We start from the raw sequence: 21,235 nt of genomic DNA, 5'->3' as shown, positions 1-21,235 counted from the left end.
AAATAGAAGGTACGAGACCACATTGACTGAATGTTCAGTTCGTTTATTGTGTTGCACTCTCTGGAAATTCCATTAATGTGTTCCAGCATCCACGTCCCAAAAGATTGGAACATGATTTTCAATAAAAACAGCACAGTAGGAAACGTAATAAATTGGACCTCAAATGTATCAGCTAAATCCAAAACGGCCATTGGCAAGGAACGTTTCCAAAAATAGTTTCGATTTGTCACTTCAAACGCTGTTCACCGGGTCCGTCACTTCTAGAATAGACTTCACATGACTTTTGTTTACCACGCCATACTGGATGGCAAAACTACAATCCAACTCGGGTTTTTTTTTGTGATCTTTTTGTGAATATTGGCTTGCTTATAAGCGTGTTACGGCCTTTTCATCATGGTATTTCGTTGTGTGGCTTATGGTTGGTAGAACGGACAGAAAAAGGGGCCTGACACTTCAGGCGTTGTTTACCTTTTGCTAGGCATTCGGCTAATTTACTGTGGTATCCTTCATACATTTTACATATCTTTATGGAGGTCTGCAGGCTCTTAATATGCCTACTAGCACCCACGGTGAATCTTGGCTTTCCAGGTTTTCGGTGGATAACGTGAACCTCGTGGCTCTCGCTAGCCATAGCCTTTAGCTGCACTTTTGCTAACACGTGGGAGCAAGCTATGCCGATTGCTTTTTTCGAGCGTGCACTCCGGCCCCTGGCTGAGTAACATTTTGCGCACGCTCGATGAGTTGTTAGCGAAAAGTTTGCGGTCTCTGACCATCTCATCACTGTTTGTGTAGTTACAGTCTTTACCCACCAGCATCAGTTCTGTCACAAAGTCCTCAAATGACTCACAGTTACCTTGTGCCTTCTTGTGAAACTTAGCTCTAGCAAATACGGGATTTGCTTTCAGAGTGAGGTAATCAGAGAATTTTTCGTAATACGTTTTTAGCAACTTATCTTCGTTTCCTATCCCGTCCCATATCGCCGAGCCGCAGCAGGAGCTGCACTTTTCCTCATCAGCTCTGTTTTTTAGCGGTCCTATGAACATGAGTTTGGCGAGACTTGAATCTCCGTCATGCATCTGGTAAATTGGATGAGTCCCTAGTCCATTCTCGGGCTTGGAACACCAAATGTACGCCTCCGGTGCGGTCAATTTGTTCTCTTCCTCGTCCCCCAAGTGAGTCCGTAGTTATACTACCATCACTCTGGCACCAAGTTATGATCTTGCTGTCATGTGATTGAATAACGTAGACGTGAGTCCAATTGTACTTAACGCAGGTGATATTTATTTCGCTTTTTCCCCCGCCAACCTCTCTAGCTCACTTCCCCATCGTCCTGTCTCGTCACGCCCTGCTGACGTCGACACATTGCTCTCGAGTTTCACATGTGGCTTTTTTTCTTTCTTCTTCTTTGATTCCTCACGCCAGAACAAGTGCCTCAATCACTTCTTGTTACGGTGTTCGTTTGTCAAAGGACTTTCAAGATAAAAGATCAAACGATAGCCAATACATTACAGTATGCAGTTATGCTTCCTAGCCATGATATTTAGACCCGATATTTCCGTCCAAAATGGCGTCGTAAACAAAAAACACGCGGTCGGCGTGGCGTCAACGAAAAGTATCTATTGGCCGTTGTCGTTTACCGGGGCTGGTGCACAATGCAGGCAGAAAATTGGATTTAACAGTTCCCTGGTCACAAATATAAAATATCACTAGATCAATTCCAAGAGAAACAAAACGTGCGGCGTGCTGCGCGCTGGATTCCAATATTGACAATGGCCCTTCATCCTGTCACAACTAAGAGGGCGTTTAGGAGAGCAGCGAGGGGAGTTTTGGATCGGGCTTTCCGTCAGTTGGGGCAGGCAGGGGGGTCTGGGAGTTTCAAAGCCGAGCCTAATCTCATTCCTGATACCTTCCCACGATTGTTTGGATGACGCTGGAGAATCCATATTCGCCCCGTGTCCCCCTTATTTCTTGTTCCTCCGATTGTTTGGGAACAACTGCATCTTTTTGTCCTTCAGACGGTGTCAACTAATCCAATGTTTTCATTTTGGCCCTCTTAGTGACGTACAGAGTAAAGAATGCTGGCAACAAATAACTTAAAATAAATTATACACCTCCAAGATACGTCATTGACGGAGGATTTTTTTCAGAACTGCTGTCACTCATTTAATCGACTGAGCCTACTGCAACATTCATCTCCAAATCATCCCATTGGGAGAGGTCCACTGATGAAAACCTCAGTACCTGAACATTGTACTTTTGTTAGTTCAATGAGACCCGTATGTGCAGAATGACAGATTTCACAAGATCTGTCCTCATTGCGAAGCTCTATCATATTTTTCGATATCCGGCACCATGTCATTGGTAACAGTACTTTGCTGATAAATGTCAATACAAAAACAATTCACATCCTTGACAGCTCCATCGCCGACTTAACGATTGGAGAGCCATTTCTCGTATTATTTAGTTTCAAACCTTTCTCAGTGGTGGTGGGGGAATGAACATTCTTTGTCAGTCTTGTAAAAGTGGCTCAAATCTATTTGTAACTCCGATGTCAGTGTTTTGTAGTAAGTCGTATCCTCTTATCTCGCCCTTCGCCGTAGCGACCGTCCACGGCCACTCACTCAGGGATGAAGCACACAATGCAGAACAGCTGGAGTCCTTAGTAATCTGCTGGTGTTCTGTCCTCCCCTTTAGATGTTGTCCCATATCTTTGGACTTTGACCCCAGTAAATTCCAGCCAGAACTGATGATCTATTCGCTTCTACAGTCAGTCTTTGTTCTGTGGCTGGCTGTTCTCTCCCCAATTTGAGACATAAGCGGTTTCATTCCCCAATTGTCCATTTACCTCCAGATACACTTCAAGATGGTGGATTTTCATTTCCCAGACCACATACTCTGTAGTAGTGATCGTCCTCAGTGGAACAGAGAGGCATCTTCTTGCTGGTCTTGTTGCCAATAGCAGGCCTGTGATAATTACCAGGCGATGCTTACATATAAGGGAGTATTAAAATAATTTCGGAAAATGGCAATAACTGACAGCTTCTACAAAAAAAAAAAACTAATTTAGTCCCACAAGTTGACAAATATCCAAGTCGCTTCTTCCAATTTCCATGTAATTACAAAAACAAGCTTATCAGCATGAAAAAAAAAATGCAAACAGAGCCGAACCAAGCAGAGAAGAAAAGCTTCTCGACTGCCCGAGAGTGGCAGTTAGCAACCTGCTAGCAATCTTCTGCCTCGATATTGATTAATCTTGCACAACTTTCTGGCACGGCCGCAGCCCTGAACATCTGTGCAGGTTTCCGGGCACGGATCTTTCAGTGGTGATTGAGGTAGCGATTCATGATCTGCTGCCTCACTACACTCGCTATTTTACAACAGCGCATATGAACATGCCTTCTTCTTCTTTCGACTTGTCCCGATTAGGGGTCGCCACATCGTGTCATCATTTTTCCATCTTAGCCTATCTCCTGCATCTTCCTCTCTGACACCAAGTGCCCTCATGTCTTCCCTCACCACATCCGTCAACCTTTTCTTTGGTCTTCCTCTCGCTCTTTTGCCTGGCAGCTCCATCCTCAGCACCCGTCTACCAATATACTCACTCTCTTGCCTCTGGATATATCCAAACCATCGAAGTCTATTCTCTCTAACCTTGTCTTCAAAACATCTGACTTTGGCTGTCCCTCAAATGATCTTATTTCTAATCCTAGCCAACCTGCTCACTCAGAAAGAACCTCAACATCTTCATTTCTGCCACCTCCAGTTCTTCTTCAATGCCACCGTCTCTGATCAGTACATCATGGGCGGCCTCACCACTGTTTTATAGACTTTGCGCTTCGTCACCATTGCTCTGTATTGTTGACCCCAAGTATTTGAAGTCGTCCACCCTTGCTATCTGCTGGGATCTTCTCTCCCGCTAGTATTCTATTGAATAATTTCGTCCAAAACTCCCCAGCCACCTCTCCAAATTGCTTCCATACCTCCACTGGTGTGTCATCAGGACCAACTGTCTTTCCATTTTGGGCATATGAACATGCCTAGTAAATCAAAATGACCATTAAACAAAAGGTGTAAATACACCGTGGCAGCATCTCCACGCATCTTATGCTTTAATTTTTTTTCATTTGAATTATAAAATTTTGAATTTTTTTTTTTTTTACAAACTCGTGAGCGGACTCAAATAACCACAGATTCATTCATAGCGCTAATGTTCATACAAGTATAAGGCAATTAGCAGTCAGTAATTTTATGAGACGTAACGTTTTCCAGTCACTAGTTGAATAACACGTGACGACTATCATGTACTAAAAACAAAAAACTTTTTCACGAAACCAGGACCAAGCGAATTGGTGTCGGAAGTAAAACCACCATGCTAACAGTGAAAGCAGAAACCGAAAGGTTTCTGGGACTGAGACCTGAGGGACACCATGATATTTTCAATATTTAAATACTGAAATGTAGCACAAGAAGGGCATTTGCTAACAATCGAAACATTTTCTTACTGGTTTTCAGAATTTTTATTGAACAAAAACTTTCAAAGCTCACGTAGGAAATTTTTTTTTACATTTTTCACAAACAAGATGAACAAAGATAAAAAAAGAACAATAGAATTTTGTGCGAGCTGCGCAAAACAGACCCTTACACAACACAAAACTCTGCCGACTTTCATGGGAATTAAAAAACAAAAACAGAAAATGCTGTTATATCGGTCCGGACAGCAAGAAACTTTACATCTGATAAATTATAGCATAAAGATTTTTTAAAAATTTCCAAACATTTTCAATAGCTTCCGCACCTCCAGTTTTAAATGTGCAATAACCAACAGCATTTTTGGAGGTTTGAAGTGTTGTTCTATTAGAAGCATGTGACATTCCTGTAGGCCAACATCTTAAAAATACCAACAATTGTATTACAATTTTACTGAAATGATAATTTATTTTATTTTTTTTAATTTTGGACTCTTGAAACTGTTTGGTTTAATTGGGGAGTTTCTGCTTGTGAATGTTTCAGATCACCATTGTCGAACAAGAAGCACCGTCAAAAATGGGAACAAGATCACAAGTCTAAGTGCAATTTTGTTCAAACTTCCATCCAAATACTTTTGTCGTGGAGTACAAAAATTTGGGAAAGTAGGAGAGGATGTGCTACAGTCGCGTCTTTCAAATTTATGCCTTACTGTGACAGTTCCCAGCTCAGGTTTTTCACAAAACAATGCTGTTGACAATCAAACCCTGGCTTTCCACATCTGCAGTTCTTTGCTGCAATAGATGACACACGGATTCTACTACCGTCCAGTCTGAAATACTACCTCAAGTGTCTGTTTAAAGGAACACTTTGTGAAGGACAACACTTCAATCCGCTCAGCCAGGAGAGCACTGCTCAAATCGATCTCGATGCTTTCCTTTAGCGCCGAGCAATGGCAAAAAAAAAAAAAAAAAAAAAAAGGAAGACCAACTCACATTTTCCTTGGATTTAGTATACTTGCTTTATTGGGAGACCTGCCACAACCTCTTTGTTCTCAATTTGTTACGTCAGCACAGTGTCAACTTCCATCCTTGAACCAAATTGTGGGATTCTTCATGGCAATACTATGGAGATAATGGTGTTTTAAAAGTATAAAGACCATGAAAAATGGAAAAGTGAAAACTCTCTCGGGAATACAGAATTATGCAGCGGGAGAAACTCTGGCAGCATTCAGCGGAAAGTAATTTCCCAGCCCGCTAGGAAAAGCCACTCCCTACTTCTAACGCCTTTGGAGGAATCCCAACTTTCAGGGCGACCTGCCCAACCTCAAATGCCAAAAAACGAAAAACCCATGAAACAATTCTGCTGCATACAGGTATCTGGGTAAAAAGGATAGATGTAAGACACTAACTAATAAAACAATACGTATGCTCGGATGGGCTGTCTGGGTTTCAGTTCTGGTATCGTAAGTCTCTCAGCACGTGGTTGAGTGGGCGGATCTGGATCACAGGAGAAAGGTTGACCTGCAGGATTTTCTGCGCTTTCCATCGAGCTTCATCCACTGACCGCGAGTCGTCCACCTTCACCACCTTCGACCGTAAGCGCTTCTTGTCTCGCCAGCGGTTTCTCTGGCGGGATGGATGAGTCAGTTCTTTCGGACCTAGTCCGTTCTGCCGGAGGCCGTTGCCCCCCCAGCCGTTGCTGGTGAGCTCCGTGTGAGTCTGTGGGAAAGCTCGGCCGTTGGCGTGGAATACCGGTGCAGAGTCACCAATTAGGGCACCATCCAGTCGGATGGGGCATGACAGGCTCTTCTGGCTGAACAAGGCCACAGCTCTGGTGGGCGCCCCACCACCATTCTGGGAAGGCTGCAACGGTATTCCTGAAAGTGCTGGAGGGGGCTGCTTCCGCGAAAAGACAGTTGGGGGCGTCTTACAAGGCAAGTCCCATGTGGTTTGGATCTGGAGTCTGGCTGTGTGGCAACCAGACAGACCTTTGATATTGGTCAGTCTGAGGCACGACTGCACCGGAGGTGCCTCCGAGTTCTCCGAAGTCCGAATGGGTGTCTTACTGTAGACAATGGCATGGTGGTCCATCAGTAACTCAGGGGGTCGAACCCCATGGATTCTGGGGCTTCCCTTTCGCAAGACGTTCCAGGAAGGGTGTACCTCTCTTTTCTTAACACGAACCCTTCGCCGCTTCTTGGCCGTCGGTCTGACATTCCGACTAGGCGGCTTGAGCATGTCCTCAGTCAGGGGCTGGTTTGTGGATGAGCGGTACCTGTACACATCCTTGCTTCGCAGCACGGTGGGCTTGTGCCCCTCCTCGCTCAGCTCCTGCAAGAAGGTGACCAGCTCTTCAGTGTGGGAGAGATCCCGGGACATGGGGCTGAGGATCTTCACTGCCTCCAGGAGGACATTATGCCCAGCCGATGCAATCCTGGACCAGGAGTGAACCGCCCGCTGCTCCTCGTTGGCAAATTCCAGCGGCCGGCCGACCGCAGGACTTTGTACTGCATCAGCCATTGAAGAAATCCTAGCCAGGAAAACAAAGAAAACGAAAATCACTGAACACTATTCATATGACCTTCTGCCAAAGATTGACGACTCAACTGATCACCCAAAGAAAAGAGTCCATGAAGATATTGTCAACGTCGACCCCAAATTTAAAATGAAGTAGAGGGGAAATGACTGATTGACAGCTCCTCACTTGTTGTTTGACAGCATATACCCAGCTTTGGAGAGACTCCAAGTGAAACTCTTCCGTTCTTGCAGAATTTGGAACAGTAACATGTACAAATCTCTACAAGAGTGTATCCAGCTATGACACAAAAGGAGAGCCACTAGAACCAGATCAGTAAGAAACCGGTCTAGGCCATCTCATACTGAATTATACTGGTATTACTGGCGGTGTACTAGAACCATGTGGAATTGTCTGAAAAAGATTAGGTCTCAGGGTAACCTCGGCGACAATCGCAAGACAAACACAAAAAACCCATCTTTGAAGCACGTGCATTATTTTATAACTACTTCGCCCAAATGTGTCATCAATACTAGCTACAAAACAACTAGCAATTGGAGACGCCCGTCATCCAACGTTCATTCATTCTCTGCTCGGTCACAACAAATACTAGGCCACATTTCCTCCCTGCATTTCAGCTCATGTTCATCAGCAAATCCGGGATAGGGATATCATATCAGTACGACAGGGAGTAACTGAATGATTTGAACAACAAAGACGAAAGCAGAGCTACTTGGCGAAATTAGTCAGGAGTCCACCTGATTTGGGACCTAATAAACCATTTTGGAATGTCTTTCTGGCCTAAATTTATTCTGAGGTGAACAAAAAAAAATATATGGTCTACAGAGTCCAAGATAGTTCCTGAGGTAGTCCTGGTCTACAATGTCCAGGATCAAATGCTCATAGATGAGGAACTTGCATTCGGTTTGTGGGATTTGAGTTGCACTCGAAACCCTCTGTGCTCAAGAGAATGTTATGGCGAAAAAAAGTGCGTCTTTGCTACATCAGAGCTACGATTTGAGTGTGCTAACAGTTGAATCTACTAGAAGTTATCGAAGAAGACACTAGCTTTATTCCTGCCCTGCAAGTGACTGAAAGAGAAAGTGACTACCTACCTTTTGCCCCAAGTCAGATAGGATATCTTGAAAGAGGCCCTGAACATAAGCCGTAGAAAATGGGCAACTTATTCTTTAATCCTAACAAGGCAACAATTTGGCCACAGATGAACCAAGGAATTTTAGATTAGTCAGAATCTCCGCCAGGACACTTAAATGTTTGTGCACTCCCTGGAGTAGTCTCATTTAATTGCACTATTTATACATCAATCTGTTCCATTCCCTTCATCTCCTTATGCCAAAGATCTCAGCGACTTCACCGGTGGAACGGAGTGCATTTGTGAAAACCTGGTGAAAGAAAGTCTGGTGTAGAATCCCTAATGTTTAGCAAGTCTTTCCCTGTGTAAGCCGTGTAGTGTCTCCAAAGACAACCTAAAAAACATAGTACTAGAGAGCATGTAAGTGAGGGAACCACCTGGTTAGGCGCCATCTTGAATAAGAATTCTGATAACGTCCTGCAATGAGCCATACAAATATTGAAGAGTCAAAGTACGCAAGGATGCCAAAGCAAAAGGAAATCCGATAGAAACTACAATTTCCTCCTGCATCCCAAAAGCATGCACAGTAAGTTAATTGAAGACTAAATTGCCCGTAGATTCGATCACGAGTGCGAATGGTTATTTGTTTATACGTTCCCTGGTGCCCATCCACTCCCAGTCTAGGGCGTAGCTAACCTCACGCCCAGAGTCAGTTGACGTAAACTCCAGCACGGATTAAACCACTACTGCATTGAACTGAAAACCTGTGAATGTCATTTAGCCATATCATTTCAATCTCGGGGCACTGAATAGATCACAGCTGGCCTCACCAACTTTGAAAACATTTCGCCTCTTGTACGAGTAGGATTCATCAGTTCATACACACAGGCTAGATCGGACAAATCTCACTAGAGTGGTGTGGATACCCAACCACCATCATTTCTAATGTACAATGGGCACCCATGTATAAAACCCACCCCAAAAGCTAACCTTAAAATTCTGGAAAACCCTTCGATGCACAGTTGAAGCCAGAAGCTTACTTACTTACACGATGCAAAAATACATTTCATTTTTTTGTCTTGCTGTCTGAAGTCATAAGCTAAATCTCTCCTGTTTCAGGTCAGTCAGCATCACCCAAATTATTGAATTCACCAATAATTAGAAAATTTCTTGGAAAATTTAATTTTCTTTGAGATCAACATACATTTCCTTAGTATGGAGTAGCATTTCCTTCCTGGATCTAATGTTTTGGGTAACCTCCCACGAGCTTCTGACAGTATTCTGCTGGAATCCAAGCTCATTCCTCCTGACAGAACTCCTGTAACTGAGTTTGTTCGTCAGTTGCCTTGCTCAAACATGACTTTCCAGAACTGCCCACAAATTTTCAAATGGTATTCAGATCAGGGTTTTGTGATGGCCACTCCAAGACATTGACAACCACTCTGGCAGTATGCTGGAGGTCACCGTCCCTTTGAAAGACCGATTTCCCCCAAAGTTTTGCTTTCGTAGATGATATCCTGAGATGTCTAATATCTCTATGTAATGTTCTTTCTTCATAATGCCATCTATTTTATGGAGCTCCAGTTCCTACTGCAGGCAAACAGCCCCACAGCATGATACTACCACCTCCATGCTTCAGTTAGTATGGTGTTCTCAGGTCTACAAGGTTCCTGCTTTTTCCTCCACATGCAACGTTGGTCAATATGGCCAAACAGCTCTACTTTAGTTTCATCATACCGCAGGACATGTCTCCAGAAGTTAAGATCTTTGTCTTAATGTATTTCTGCAAACTGAACTGCAATCAGTTTTTTTGTGTGCGTTTCTTGAGTAATGACTTCATTCCCGGCAAGTTGCCTTTCAGCCCATGTTGATGCAGGACTCGTTTCACTGTGAATAAAATGACACTTTCCTACCAGCATCTTCACAAAGTCTTACTGTTGTTCTGGGGTTGAGTCACACATTTTGGACCAAAACACCTTAATCTCTGGGACAGAGAGCCCATCTCCTTCCTGAGTTTTGTGATGGCTGGACATTTCCATGAGGTTTATACTTGCGTATGATTCTTTCAACAGATGGTCACTTTCCAATATCTGGAAATTGCACCCCATATCAGGAAATTGCACCCTGATTTCCTGTGATTTCTTTTGATCTTCCAATGATTTCAAAGAAGAAAACTAAGTGTTTGAGGTGTGGCCTTAAATACATCTCCGGGTGTGCCGTCACTTAACTCACATGTTGTCAGTTTACCCATCAGGAGCTCATCATCTGGGCTTCCCCATGTTCTTCAAAGAAATTCTGCTTTTTGTGAATGTAAACTTTTAACCTCAAAGAAAATGTAAAATTCTCTAAAAAAAACATTATTGTGGCTTTTAACAAAATGTAATAATTTTGGTGAACCTGACTGACTTTAAACCAGATTTTTTTTTTTGGAATTCTGATTTGACTTCAGACACTGAGACAAAAAATGAAATGTTTATTTAAATTTCTGGTTTCAACTGTACAATGCATTTTGACAATGCAATATTTGGTTTCTACCACATAAGGTCCAAATATAAAGAAGTATCTGTATTTTCTTGTTTTTTTGGTGATGTGGTGGTACACTCGCCAAGCTTTGGTGCTGTCAGTTTAGTTCCCACTGGCAGTGCGTATGAGAGTCCAAATCATTATCAGTCTCTATATGTGCCCTGCGACTGACTACGACTACACAGTTCAGTGTGTAGTCCACCTTTCTACCAAAGTTAGCTGGGACAGGCTCCAGCACCCTGCATCTCCAACCCGGATGAGCAGTGTTGAAAATTGATTGAAAATCTGAAACCAAGCACTTTATTTGAACATATAATACTTTACTTACTCTTATGTTGAATTCACAGCCCCAGTTCAATTTAGTAAATGAGAAAAAAAGTTATAGCTAGCACAGATAAAGGGAGAGCAGATCTATTGCGCCACAGAAACGAAGACACAGGATGTTTACTTTCAGTGGAATTTGGAGGCTGCTAATTATACGCTTATTCTTTCCTGTTGTATCCCGAGTTTCCTTCGTTACTAGAGACAATATTGTTCCGGGGAGGCGTTTTGTAACCGGAATTTTTTTTGTAACTAGAGACATTCGTAAGTAGAGGTACCACTGTAGACGGAATTTACCTGCCAACAACAGTCATTTGGACGGTTTTTAATGAGGGTGATTCCAGTGTGACAAGATGGTAATAACCATATAAAAAAAACTATCATGTCGGGATACTTTAAAAAAAAAATAAAATCTAAAAGAATAGGAACACAGAATGCATTGTAGAGTTATCATATCAGTACTCCGTATCCACAGTTACTCCAAATCAAGTGGTGTGGACTCTGAACTCTCGGGCGCAAAAGATGTGATTGAGGCATCCTTATTTATCTAAATGAATCGGACTGCCAAGTCACACTTTGGCGAGTTCCATCTGAAAGGCACAGGAAAATGAAACCAGTTTTACGACTATGCCTCAAATATGCATAAAAAGAAGCCGTGCACTTGGCGCTAGCTCCAAACCAGCTCAGATTGAAAGGCACATACGAGTCTGGGCAAAACTGGCAGTCAAATCAAAAGCCTCTTTGACGCTGACCATCCAAGACGCCATTATACAGAATGTGGTGGTATTGGAATACAAGATTTTATTGCAGTAATCTAACATAGTGCAATTGTGAATGATAATTTGTCTTGTAGTCTGATCCATGCATTGCACGTCTGAGGCGGCGTGAAAAAGTCCCACACCACTGAATGTTTTTTTTTTTTTTGTCACAGACAAGATTGGAAAAAAAAAAAAAAAGATTGGGAGTCAGACAGTTACAGTATGACGCCACAGGACCCGTGACAAGGCTAAAAATTAACTAGCTTTTGGAGCGGTGCACGACGGCGACGTGGAGTAAATGTCTTTTGCGGGGTTGATCAATGACACCATTGATCGGATGGATGAATTACAAAGCCGTTCAGCATTAAAATGCTAATTATCGGCTGTTGGCGATCAGATCGGCGTAAAATCTAATTCAAACTATTCCATGGATCAAATGTCTCAACTTTATTTTTACATTATTAAAAAACTAAATGTGCGTGTAAGGTGGCAGTTTTATTCATTTCAAACTTGCGGGCGCCATCATCATCACATCCGGTGAGTGACATGGGCGTTAGGCAATGAACGTAGACTTGGGTGTTGTGCGCTCAAGTTAGCGACTGGCTGTTAACTGCCCATCAGTTGTGGCTCATGTATAGGAATGTTTATTGAAATATTGGTTCAATAAAACAAACGTTCAAACTGTCTTTTACACATTCTTTCCCACTTATTCGGATCTACGGAGTGGTGCGTGCCTCTGCAGTAAAGGTCCATCTAGAAAATAACCTGCGAAGCTTTGAAATGCCAATTATTCAATTTATTTGATTATTGTAATTGTTGCAGCGCTAATGCTATACAGCAGGAAGCATCACGTCACTGTCCCTGTTCCTTTGTCGCCGTCCCAGACACTGGCTGATTATCTAAATGAGACACCAGAAAGTCCTGGTTCAGCAATTTCCTTCTGAAAGGCACGGGCAAATAAATGCTAGCGCTACCGTTTGTGCCTATTTGTGGGGCTACAGCTCGAAAAGGAGTAAATCTAAATCCGATCTACCTTTCAAGGCATAAAGCAGCAAACCAAATTTTGGTAGCCATGATCCAATTTTCCATTTTAAGTCAATACTAGGCCATTCCAGGAATTTTCAAAGAATTAAAATTAATTGTGAGAATAAACCATTAATTTACAAAAATAAAAAAATGAAAATGAGTTCTTTAATATATAAAATCTGAAAACACAGCATCATCCTAACTGAAACAACCAGATTTAATTCAAGTACAGTGGCAGGTTGATTTAGGATTAGGACTAGGGGAAGACATAGAATGTAATTGATAAGATACATACGTACTGGTACATTGTGAAATATGATATTTATACAGAAAGACTTTGTAAATGTTTCTATACCTTGTTTCCAAACGATGATGGTAACATGCCAGTTAAAAGGCTCAGTCTTCTACGCAAGCTCGGGGTAGCTTAGTCTTCTTCTACGCACAACTGAGGTAGTCTTCTTCTTCTTCATGTACTTGAGGAAAATTCTTCTTCTATGTGCCCTTGAGGTAGATTCTTCCTTCTATGTACGCTAAACGTAGTTGTCTTCTTCCACTACACATTGGAGGCATCTACACATGCCCAAACTCAACTGCATTATAGGGGACGGCCATGTTATACCCATTAAGTTTGAATCAAATTTTGTTTACGTTCAACTGATAGCCGCTAGCAATAAAAAATAAATATCCATTCGCATCATTAGATATGACGCAGGGTTCACATTTCTGGAAAAAAGTAGCGACGTGTCATCCGGAAAAGGTACAGAGAGAGAAAGAAAGACAGAGCGATCAAATAACTCTTTCAAGTTGACTTGAAAATGTTCTACTCAGAACCATGTTTGCAGCGGCGAAACCCACGTGTTACAACATTTATTCCATATGGAGGCAATGTTTTATGGCAACGATACAATTTGACAAAAATTACAAAAGACCATCTGGAAGTGATCTTTAAGACTGTTTTTTTACTTAACATGCTGATAGCTAACATCCTAATGCTAGTCGTGACTTCCAGTCACTCACATTTGAAAAAAATGTACGGGTGTGGTCAGTCATGCCCGCAGGTATAAAGTTACGGTGTGGTCCACCAGTCATGCCCGCAGATATAAAGCTGCGGGTGTGTGGTCCGTTTGTAACTATGAGTGTACCCCTTTAAGAGCAGAGGGGGGCGGTGTCAGGTAAACTAGGAAGTAGAAGTAGACTGAGCAGGAGCTCGTTGTTAGAGACAGTGTGCTTCCGTGTTAAAAAAAAATAAATAAAATAAACAGGCTGGGGTTCACGGCGCTGGATCGGTTTTCATGTGACCTGAGAGTATGCGACAAGTGCGCAATTGCGTAGTGGCGCAGCTTAGTCATCACTCAAGACTACACAAAATAAGAGACGTCTTTCAATTTCTATTTCTACTCGTAACAAATTTTACGTGCGTGATTTTTCCTGCTCGACTGCAGATTTGCAAGTAATCACAGTGACTAGTGACTGGTAACCATTTGTTTTTTGCTGTTAAATTCTGTACACCAAATTTGTACTGTATACCGTGTACCAAAATGAAGTATAAGTTCCTCATAAATAAGAACATAATCCAAGCTAGTCTTTTTAAAAATAAGTATTAATAGTGTGTGTGTAGGGGAGGGCAAGCAATTCTTATTTGATTAATAATAAATAGCAACAATGATTCTAAAAATCTATAATGACACCTCTACAGAGGAGTGCCCCGAAAAAATGCATTTTTCGCATTACTCGCCGTCGCATCGTAATTTTTTTCCCCTTGTTTATTTGGAGCTACAATTTGAGTCGCTCTACGTACAGTTAAGTGACAATTGTTTTTTAATGACGATCAATATTGTGGAGCAAACTACCATTAAATCCACAGGAGGTTTTCACACCATTTGATTGACCATTTGTCAGCCTGCAGCTGTCACACATAACCAAGCGAGGGCGAACATTACTGCAAACGGGGGCCACCTTTCACACAGCCTCCAGGGAATCCTGCCTCCAGATTTTAACACAAAAGAGTGGGGGAAGTGAGTGTGAGCTTTTGGATTTCACAGCCCCCCCATTCCGTGTCGGTACCTTTCACGCAAAACAGCCAAAGGGGAAACGCTCTTAAGAATCTGCCTATGATATACGGACAATATACAATCTATATGGATAATAATTTTCAACTACTAAACACATTGCACCATTCCAGAAATTTACGCTTTCACCGCAGCACTCCTCACAGACAAACATTCGATTTTTTCGGAACCATTTTGGAAGTTTGGCCACCAAAAATGAACAGTGTAACCATTTCTACGACAGGCAGCAAATTTCTTCTATCTTTTAAATTCGATTTTCTGATAGCGCTGTTTATTAATTAATGAATACAAAATTGATTTGAAAAGACATTGTAACTGTTTTCAAGTTTGGTCTCTGAACTACACCGAGTGAACCATTTGAAACACGTGGCTGTTACATTATGGGGTTTAAAATTGATTTAATGATTGCTTGGCTATCTGCGCAATATAAATGAGTAGCGCACCGATTTCAAAAAATCATTTTTTAGCATTTAGTTTCTGAAAAACAATAGCTCAACCATTTTGAACACAACCTCAGGCAATAGCCTGCGGAATTTCTAATTGGTTTAGAGATAGCGCTGTCATTTTGAGTACATCGAATTAACTAAAATGACAATTTAAAAACATCGGAAGTGTTTTCACGTTTAATCGCTTCACGTTTAAACGTTTGCTCAACCATTTTGGAACACAGGTGGCCATCTTGTTCTGGCATATAAAATTGGTATAGTGATAGCACTGCGATTTCTTGTAATTGAAATAATGGCAAAAACGACTACAATTTTGTATTCATGTTTGTTGTATGCAAAAAGAGCTCAACCATTTGGAACATGGGGGATTTTTACGGACGTAAATAAGTACCACCAGGATTTGAACTGCCACAGAAAACAGGATTTGAATTTGAAATGTAAAGTGATCACATTTTCAATAGTTGGATTTCAGTGTAACGTTTCAATGTTAACAATTCAAACGGCTAAAATTCGCTGTCTGAAATTCACCGTCTGTGGCACCAGGCAGGGTTACTTCAGGTCAGAACCAAACAGCCAGCCAATCCAGTTACGCTTTCTTAGCATGTAACGTCACATGACAAAGAAAGCGTAACTGCGATTGGCTAGGTCTTTGGTTCTGACCTGAAGTAACCTCCCCTATTAACACTGAATTTAGACGGTGAATTTCAGACAGCGAATTGTAGCCAGCTGAATTGTTAACATTGAAAAGATACACTGAAATACAATTATTGAAAATGTGATCACGTTACATTTCAAATTAAAATCCTGGTGGGACTTATTTACTTCCATACATTTTGTTCTGGCATTTAAAATCAATTTTGTGTCGTTAAAAAGCAAAGACTTCGCAACTACTTTTGCGTTTGGTCCATTGGGAAGCTAGGTGGCTGTTTTGTGCTACCATCTTGAATAGTTGTAATTATATCAAATCATTTCGGAATATAAATGAGTAACAATTCAAAAAATAAAACACGGGAACTGTTTTTCCGGTTGGTGGAACGCTGGAACATGTGTTAATTTTGTACTGGCATTTCAGATCAGTTTAGCAATAGCACTGCAATGGAACTGTTATTTGTGTTGGGTTTTTGAGATTATACCTTAACCATTTGAAATAAGTACAAATCTAAACATTTTGTTTAGCCATAACCAGACATCCATGCAAAATAGATAACTCTCCTTGCCGACATGCAAGGGTATTGCAGTACCGTAATGACACGTTTAGTTTTGTTTTAATCTCACTCAAGCAGAGGCGTGTCTGAAACGTGCTCGTACCTCAAAATTTCACACACCACACAAAGGAAACGCAGCAAAGTGACAAGTGGCTGCCATTTTTGTGGAATAAAAAAATATAAATTAAAACTAAAACACCTCTAAAATCCTTTGTAACAAATTCGGAACAAAAAAAAAAAAAAAAAAAATTGATTGCTAAAGTACATGATCTATTCTACTCCCCAAACTCCTGACCAATAATGTTCCATTTCCGCTAGTTAAAATGAGATTTGGGGGGGAAATGACACGTTAGAAAATACTAACACTTCCAAGTCTCGGAATTTGAGCCTGTCAAAGCGATGAAATGATACAGCTGAGGAGAAACACGTAAGCTTGATGAGCGAGTTTAAAAAAACCATAACCGATTAGCAGTTTCCTCTCTCCCATCCAAGTGGGTTCAGATATACTATCCACAACAACGACGCAGAGTAAATGTCTTTCTCAGAGCCGACTGGTGACATCACTGATCGGATCACCAAATGGCAACAAAACCGATCTGCAAAAAAGGCCAATCATCGTCCGATCCAATCAGGCAGATAAAAATGGCGTCAAGTCTTGAAATTAGCAAGAGATAATTGGAGACAATGGTTTGTTAGATTCACATTTTATCATCCCTAAATTTGTAGTTCTACTTTTTTGTCTTTCTACTTTCTGTCCCTTGTGATTACAAGGATGAACAATGCTTGATTTCCATACGGGTCTGAGTTTTTCTGGAAAAGACCCTGCAGATATCAGTCAGACTTGCAGATAAGATTCTATCTATGTGGAGGAGGGGTGTCTTAGTGGACAGTGGTTTCAGACGAAGAGGGAAAGGGAAGAAGATCTTGGCAAAGCGTGGGCTGGACTCCAACATTGATAATAGTCCTCACTCTATCTGTCGGGCCTAACATGGCATTTAGGCTAGTAGAGAACAAGTTTTGCATTGGACTTGCCTTATGGAAGTAAATATGTGCCCGGCTACAATTCGCTGTCTGAAATTCAATTGGCTACAATTCGCGGTCTAAAATTCATAGTCTGTGCCACCAGGGAGGGTTACTTGAGGTCAGAACCAAACACCCAGCCCCGCAGTTGTGCTTTCTTAGTCACGTGACGTCACATACTAAGAAAGCGTAAATGGATTGGCTGGGTGTCCAGTTGAATTGTTAACATTGAAAAGTTACACTGAAATACAACGATTGAAAATATGACCAATTTACATTTCAAATTCAAATCCTGGTGGCACATATTTACTTCCATAATGTTTTAGCATTTTATTCCAATTTGAGAGGCGTTTATGACCAGCTATGCTATGGTCAATAATCACACAAATTAAAAAAGGAGGACATTTTGCAAAACCAACCCACTCATTAAAATTCTTTCAGAGTCGTACTTTGCAGACTTTCCAGCCAGACTCAACATTTTGACAGACTTTATCCTGTCACGTTGCTACAAAAAGACAAACAACCAAGCCATATATCGTAAATCGAAAAACGTTGAACTCTGGGCCCTGGTAAGGCAGGTACACTGCACTTGCAGTAGGGCATTAAGTTGTTTTGTTAGATATTTAACTAAAATATATTTTCCCAAACTAGTTCTCTCTTGAGAGACAAGCTTCAATTTTGTAAATTCCTAGTTGAGTGCCAACCATTTCCATAAATTCTTGTCAACTTCCATAGAAAGTTTCCAACTTTGAAAACACTACAATTTGTAACCCTATTGGGTACAAGGGCGGCCATTTTGTTCAAGCATATAGCTTCAGGTCTGCAACACCGTTGTTTTTACGCATAATAAACAAAAATACATTAAAGTTTCAAAAACACACACGTTGGAACTCTTCCAGCATCAAGTCTTTGATGAATAAAACCCTAACCATCTGGAACACAGGTGGCCATTTTGTTCTGGCATTTTGAACTGGTTTAGTGACAATGCTCCTCCTACGTGTAATAACACACAGGGAGACCTCGGGTTACAACATCCTCGACCTACAACGTTTCAACTTTATCGCGCCCGTGTATCGTTCGCCATTTTGTCTCCAGCACCATAGTGTTTCCGCTTAGCTACTGCATATGGATAGGTTTCTGATTACCCATTACGCCTTGCAACGGATGCCACACTGTGTGTCTTGGAGTTCAGAGAACCTAGGAGAATGGTGAAGCGTGAAGTTTTTTTTCTATCGTTAATTTTTCCGTTTGGTGTCAAAGTTGACATCGTTTAAAGCAAATGCAAACGTAGTGGACAAAAACATGTTTGACGCTTTAAGCAAATCCAGATACTTGGGATAAATTGAAGGACGCCGGCGGGAAAGATCCATATGAATTGCAAGCAAGCGACTGGAGTGACGATGCGGAAGGCTACCCTGACGTTACATATCCGATATCGTGAATTATCTCGGGAAATCTGTGAGCGCATAAATCTTTGATGAACTAAAGGATTACAAGTCTCTACAAGCCTACAATGACTTTGTAAGCGGGTGGGTTCAAGATGTACGGCAACGGGTGATCGGTAATCAGTGTGTAATGGCGGCTCGACTAAGACATTCTCAGAGGTCTACCGATCCACTACTACGTCCCTGGATCATATCCCAAAAAGATGGCTGCTTTCTCTCCGGTCATTGTACCTCTATGGCCGGTCTTGGAGAAGTGCCTGACCTTCTTTTTGCAGTCGAGGCTTCAGTAAAATTACGGGATAGCAAGACAGTTATAGAAGAGAGGTCATACTGGTTACCACCATCTGCAGTTACAAATATAAGTCGATTTTTTTTCTCTTAAAGTCTTTATAATAAAGAATTCTCTGTCATACCTTTGCGTAGAACACATAATTTATTCATTCCTTGTTGCCTCAAGTATTTAATTGAAAACTTTACGTGTTACGAAATTATTCGAGCAAATTTTATGGTTTCTCTTTGTTGGATCAGGAAGAAATTTTGCTCGGTTGATCCTCGACAACCATAGGTCCTGTCTTTGTCGACAGTCGCTTAGTATTACTTCGTTGGTTGACAACGACCTTTAGAATATCAAAATACTACCTCTTTGTTTGCCCAGATTCAGCACGATTAGTACAGCCCCAAACTACGCATGTGTGGCCCATATTATCGGACGAAAGGGGCTTCTTGCTTTGTTGACATAGACGCTAACTTGCTTCAGACACTCAAAATGGTGGACAAGGGACTCCTGGGACTGTGGTGACATCATCAGAAATCTATTGCTTATCTGGGTTTGTGCGCCAGGAATATATTTTGCCTTTTCCTCACACCTTTTTACACATTATGGCCCAAAAGAAGAAAGCAGGTTTTTTTTTCTTTAGCAATTGTGATCGAGCCGATCGGAAACTAGTTACCATGGAAACAAATCTTAACATAAAAAAAAAGATCAGAGAAAAGAGTAACACCGACAAACATCGGTCAAGACTTGGGCTTCAGTCGGATGACAGTGGCAATTATTATTACAAACAAAGCCGATATTTTAGCGGACGTGAAGGGTTTCGCCCCTGACAGATGCAGTGATCACGAAGCAACTTTTTTTTTTCGTGAAGAAAACTAGAAAAAAAAAAACAAGCAACATTCTCCAATCGTTGCCAAGGTAGAAAGATTACTGACGTTATGGATTGAGGATCAGAATCAACGTTGGCTTAATATCAGCCTAATGTTTATTAAGGGAAAAAACACGGCGTATTTTTCTAACTTTGAAAGCGCAGAAAGGCAAGGACGTTGAGGAAGAATTTACCGCTAGCTAGCAAGGGCTACCTGCACATGCTTCCTTAGCTATCGCTAAGCGCAGCCTCCCTTCATTCTTCGCCATCCACCTCTCGCACTAATGGAAAGTACAGCATCTTATTTTTTTCATTTTAATGTATTATAGATTTTTATACGAAGTACCAACACCCACCCATTTTTGAGCCGCTTTTTCTCACAAGGGTCATGTAAGTGCTGGAGCTGTCATCGTAAATTTCGACTTTAACGGTGAAATCCGACTTACGCGGAAATGTGGGTTATGTCGCCAGCGGAGGAACAGATCTCGTTTGTAGACTGAGGACACCCTGTATCGTATATTAAAATACCGTTTTGTTTTGTTTTAAGGCAAAGACATTTGATTAGTTTTAAACTCCCGACAGCTTTAGTGTAGATAAAACTTGTCCGTCTTGTCAAAAGGCTAGCTACCCGTCGCTAAATTATGTCTACTAAGCCCTCGGGGGCCCCCTATCGAGCTGGCGCCAGAAAAACCGACGCTCAATTGTTAATTTCAGAAAAGTGTTAAAATTTAGGCTCACCCGCTCCGCGCCGACAGCCTCGCCAAAAAAAAAAAAAAAAAAAAAAACTTTGCCAGCTTGGGCAAAGGGCGTCCCTTTTCTGTTCTACGGACTTGCGGGCGTCAAGCTTTCCTCCGTGGCGAGCGGCCGCGACGGTGGTGTGGCTCCGGCCGGGCAATCAGCCCCCGTCAGCTGAACCCCGTCCTGACGCTCGCTACGGCTGACGGAGCCAGCGGGACACGTGAAGGTCGAGCAAACGACGGGGAAATGAGCGGGCCCGAGGCGGAATTACCTCTTAACCGCGATGTCTTGGCATCCTCCGGTCGCCGCCGCGCTGACGCTCCGCCGTAAAATGGCTGCGACGAGAGCGGAGCGGCTGACGGAGGCACCCGGGGAGAAAGGAGAGGGGGCGGGACAAGAGGCCACAGAAGGGTGGGGGTGGGGAACCGGCCCGACAAATGTGGGGAATTATCCACAAATAATCCCCGA

General features: G+C 42.0%; 1 protein-coding gene across 2 annotated transcripts; it reads right to left on the bottom strand.

The window, feature by feature from the left end:
* Positions 1 to 4,503: 4,503 nt before the first annotated feature.
* Positions 4,504 to 21,196, bottom strand: ccdc71 (coiled-coil domain containing 71). Of its 2 annotated transcripts, none has more exons than XM_061833465.1 (2): positions 20,768 to 21,182; positions 4,504 to 6,996 (listed from the first exon to the last, which is right to left on the bottom strand). In XM_061833465.1, the coding sequence occupies exon 2, from the start codon at positions 6,984 to 6,986 to the stop codon at positions 5,916 to 5,918; it is 1,071 nt and encodes a 356-aa protein (XP_061689449.1). In that variant the 5' UTR covers positions 6,987 to 6,996; positions 20,768 to 21,182; the 3' UTR covers positions 4,504 to 5,915. The 2 variants fall into 2 exon arrangements, with proteins under 2 accessions (XP_061689449.1, XP_061689448.1); XM_061833464.1 differs by having other exon boundaries at positions 4,507 to 6,996; positions 21,039 to 21,196.
* Between the last annotated feature and the right edge of the window lie 39 nt (positions 21,197 to 21,235).

The sequence above is a fragment of the Syngnathoides biaculeatus genome, chromosome 10 (assembly GCF_019802595.1).
Source record: "Syngnathoides biaculeatus isolate LvHL_M chromosome 10, ASM1980259v1, whole genome shotgun sequence".
Taxonomy (NCBI): Eukaryota; Metazoa; Chordata; class Actinopteri; order Syngnathiformes; family Syngnathidae; genus Syngnathoides; species Syngnathoides biaculeatus.
This window is presented reverse-complemented; position numbering and strand designations above follow the sequence as displayed.

Coding starts and splice junctions, on each gene's coding strand:
- ccdc71 (XM_061833464.1), bottom strand. CDS start 6,986: ATGGCTGATGCAGTACAAAGTCCTGCGGTCGGCCGGCCGCTGGAATTT.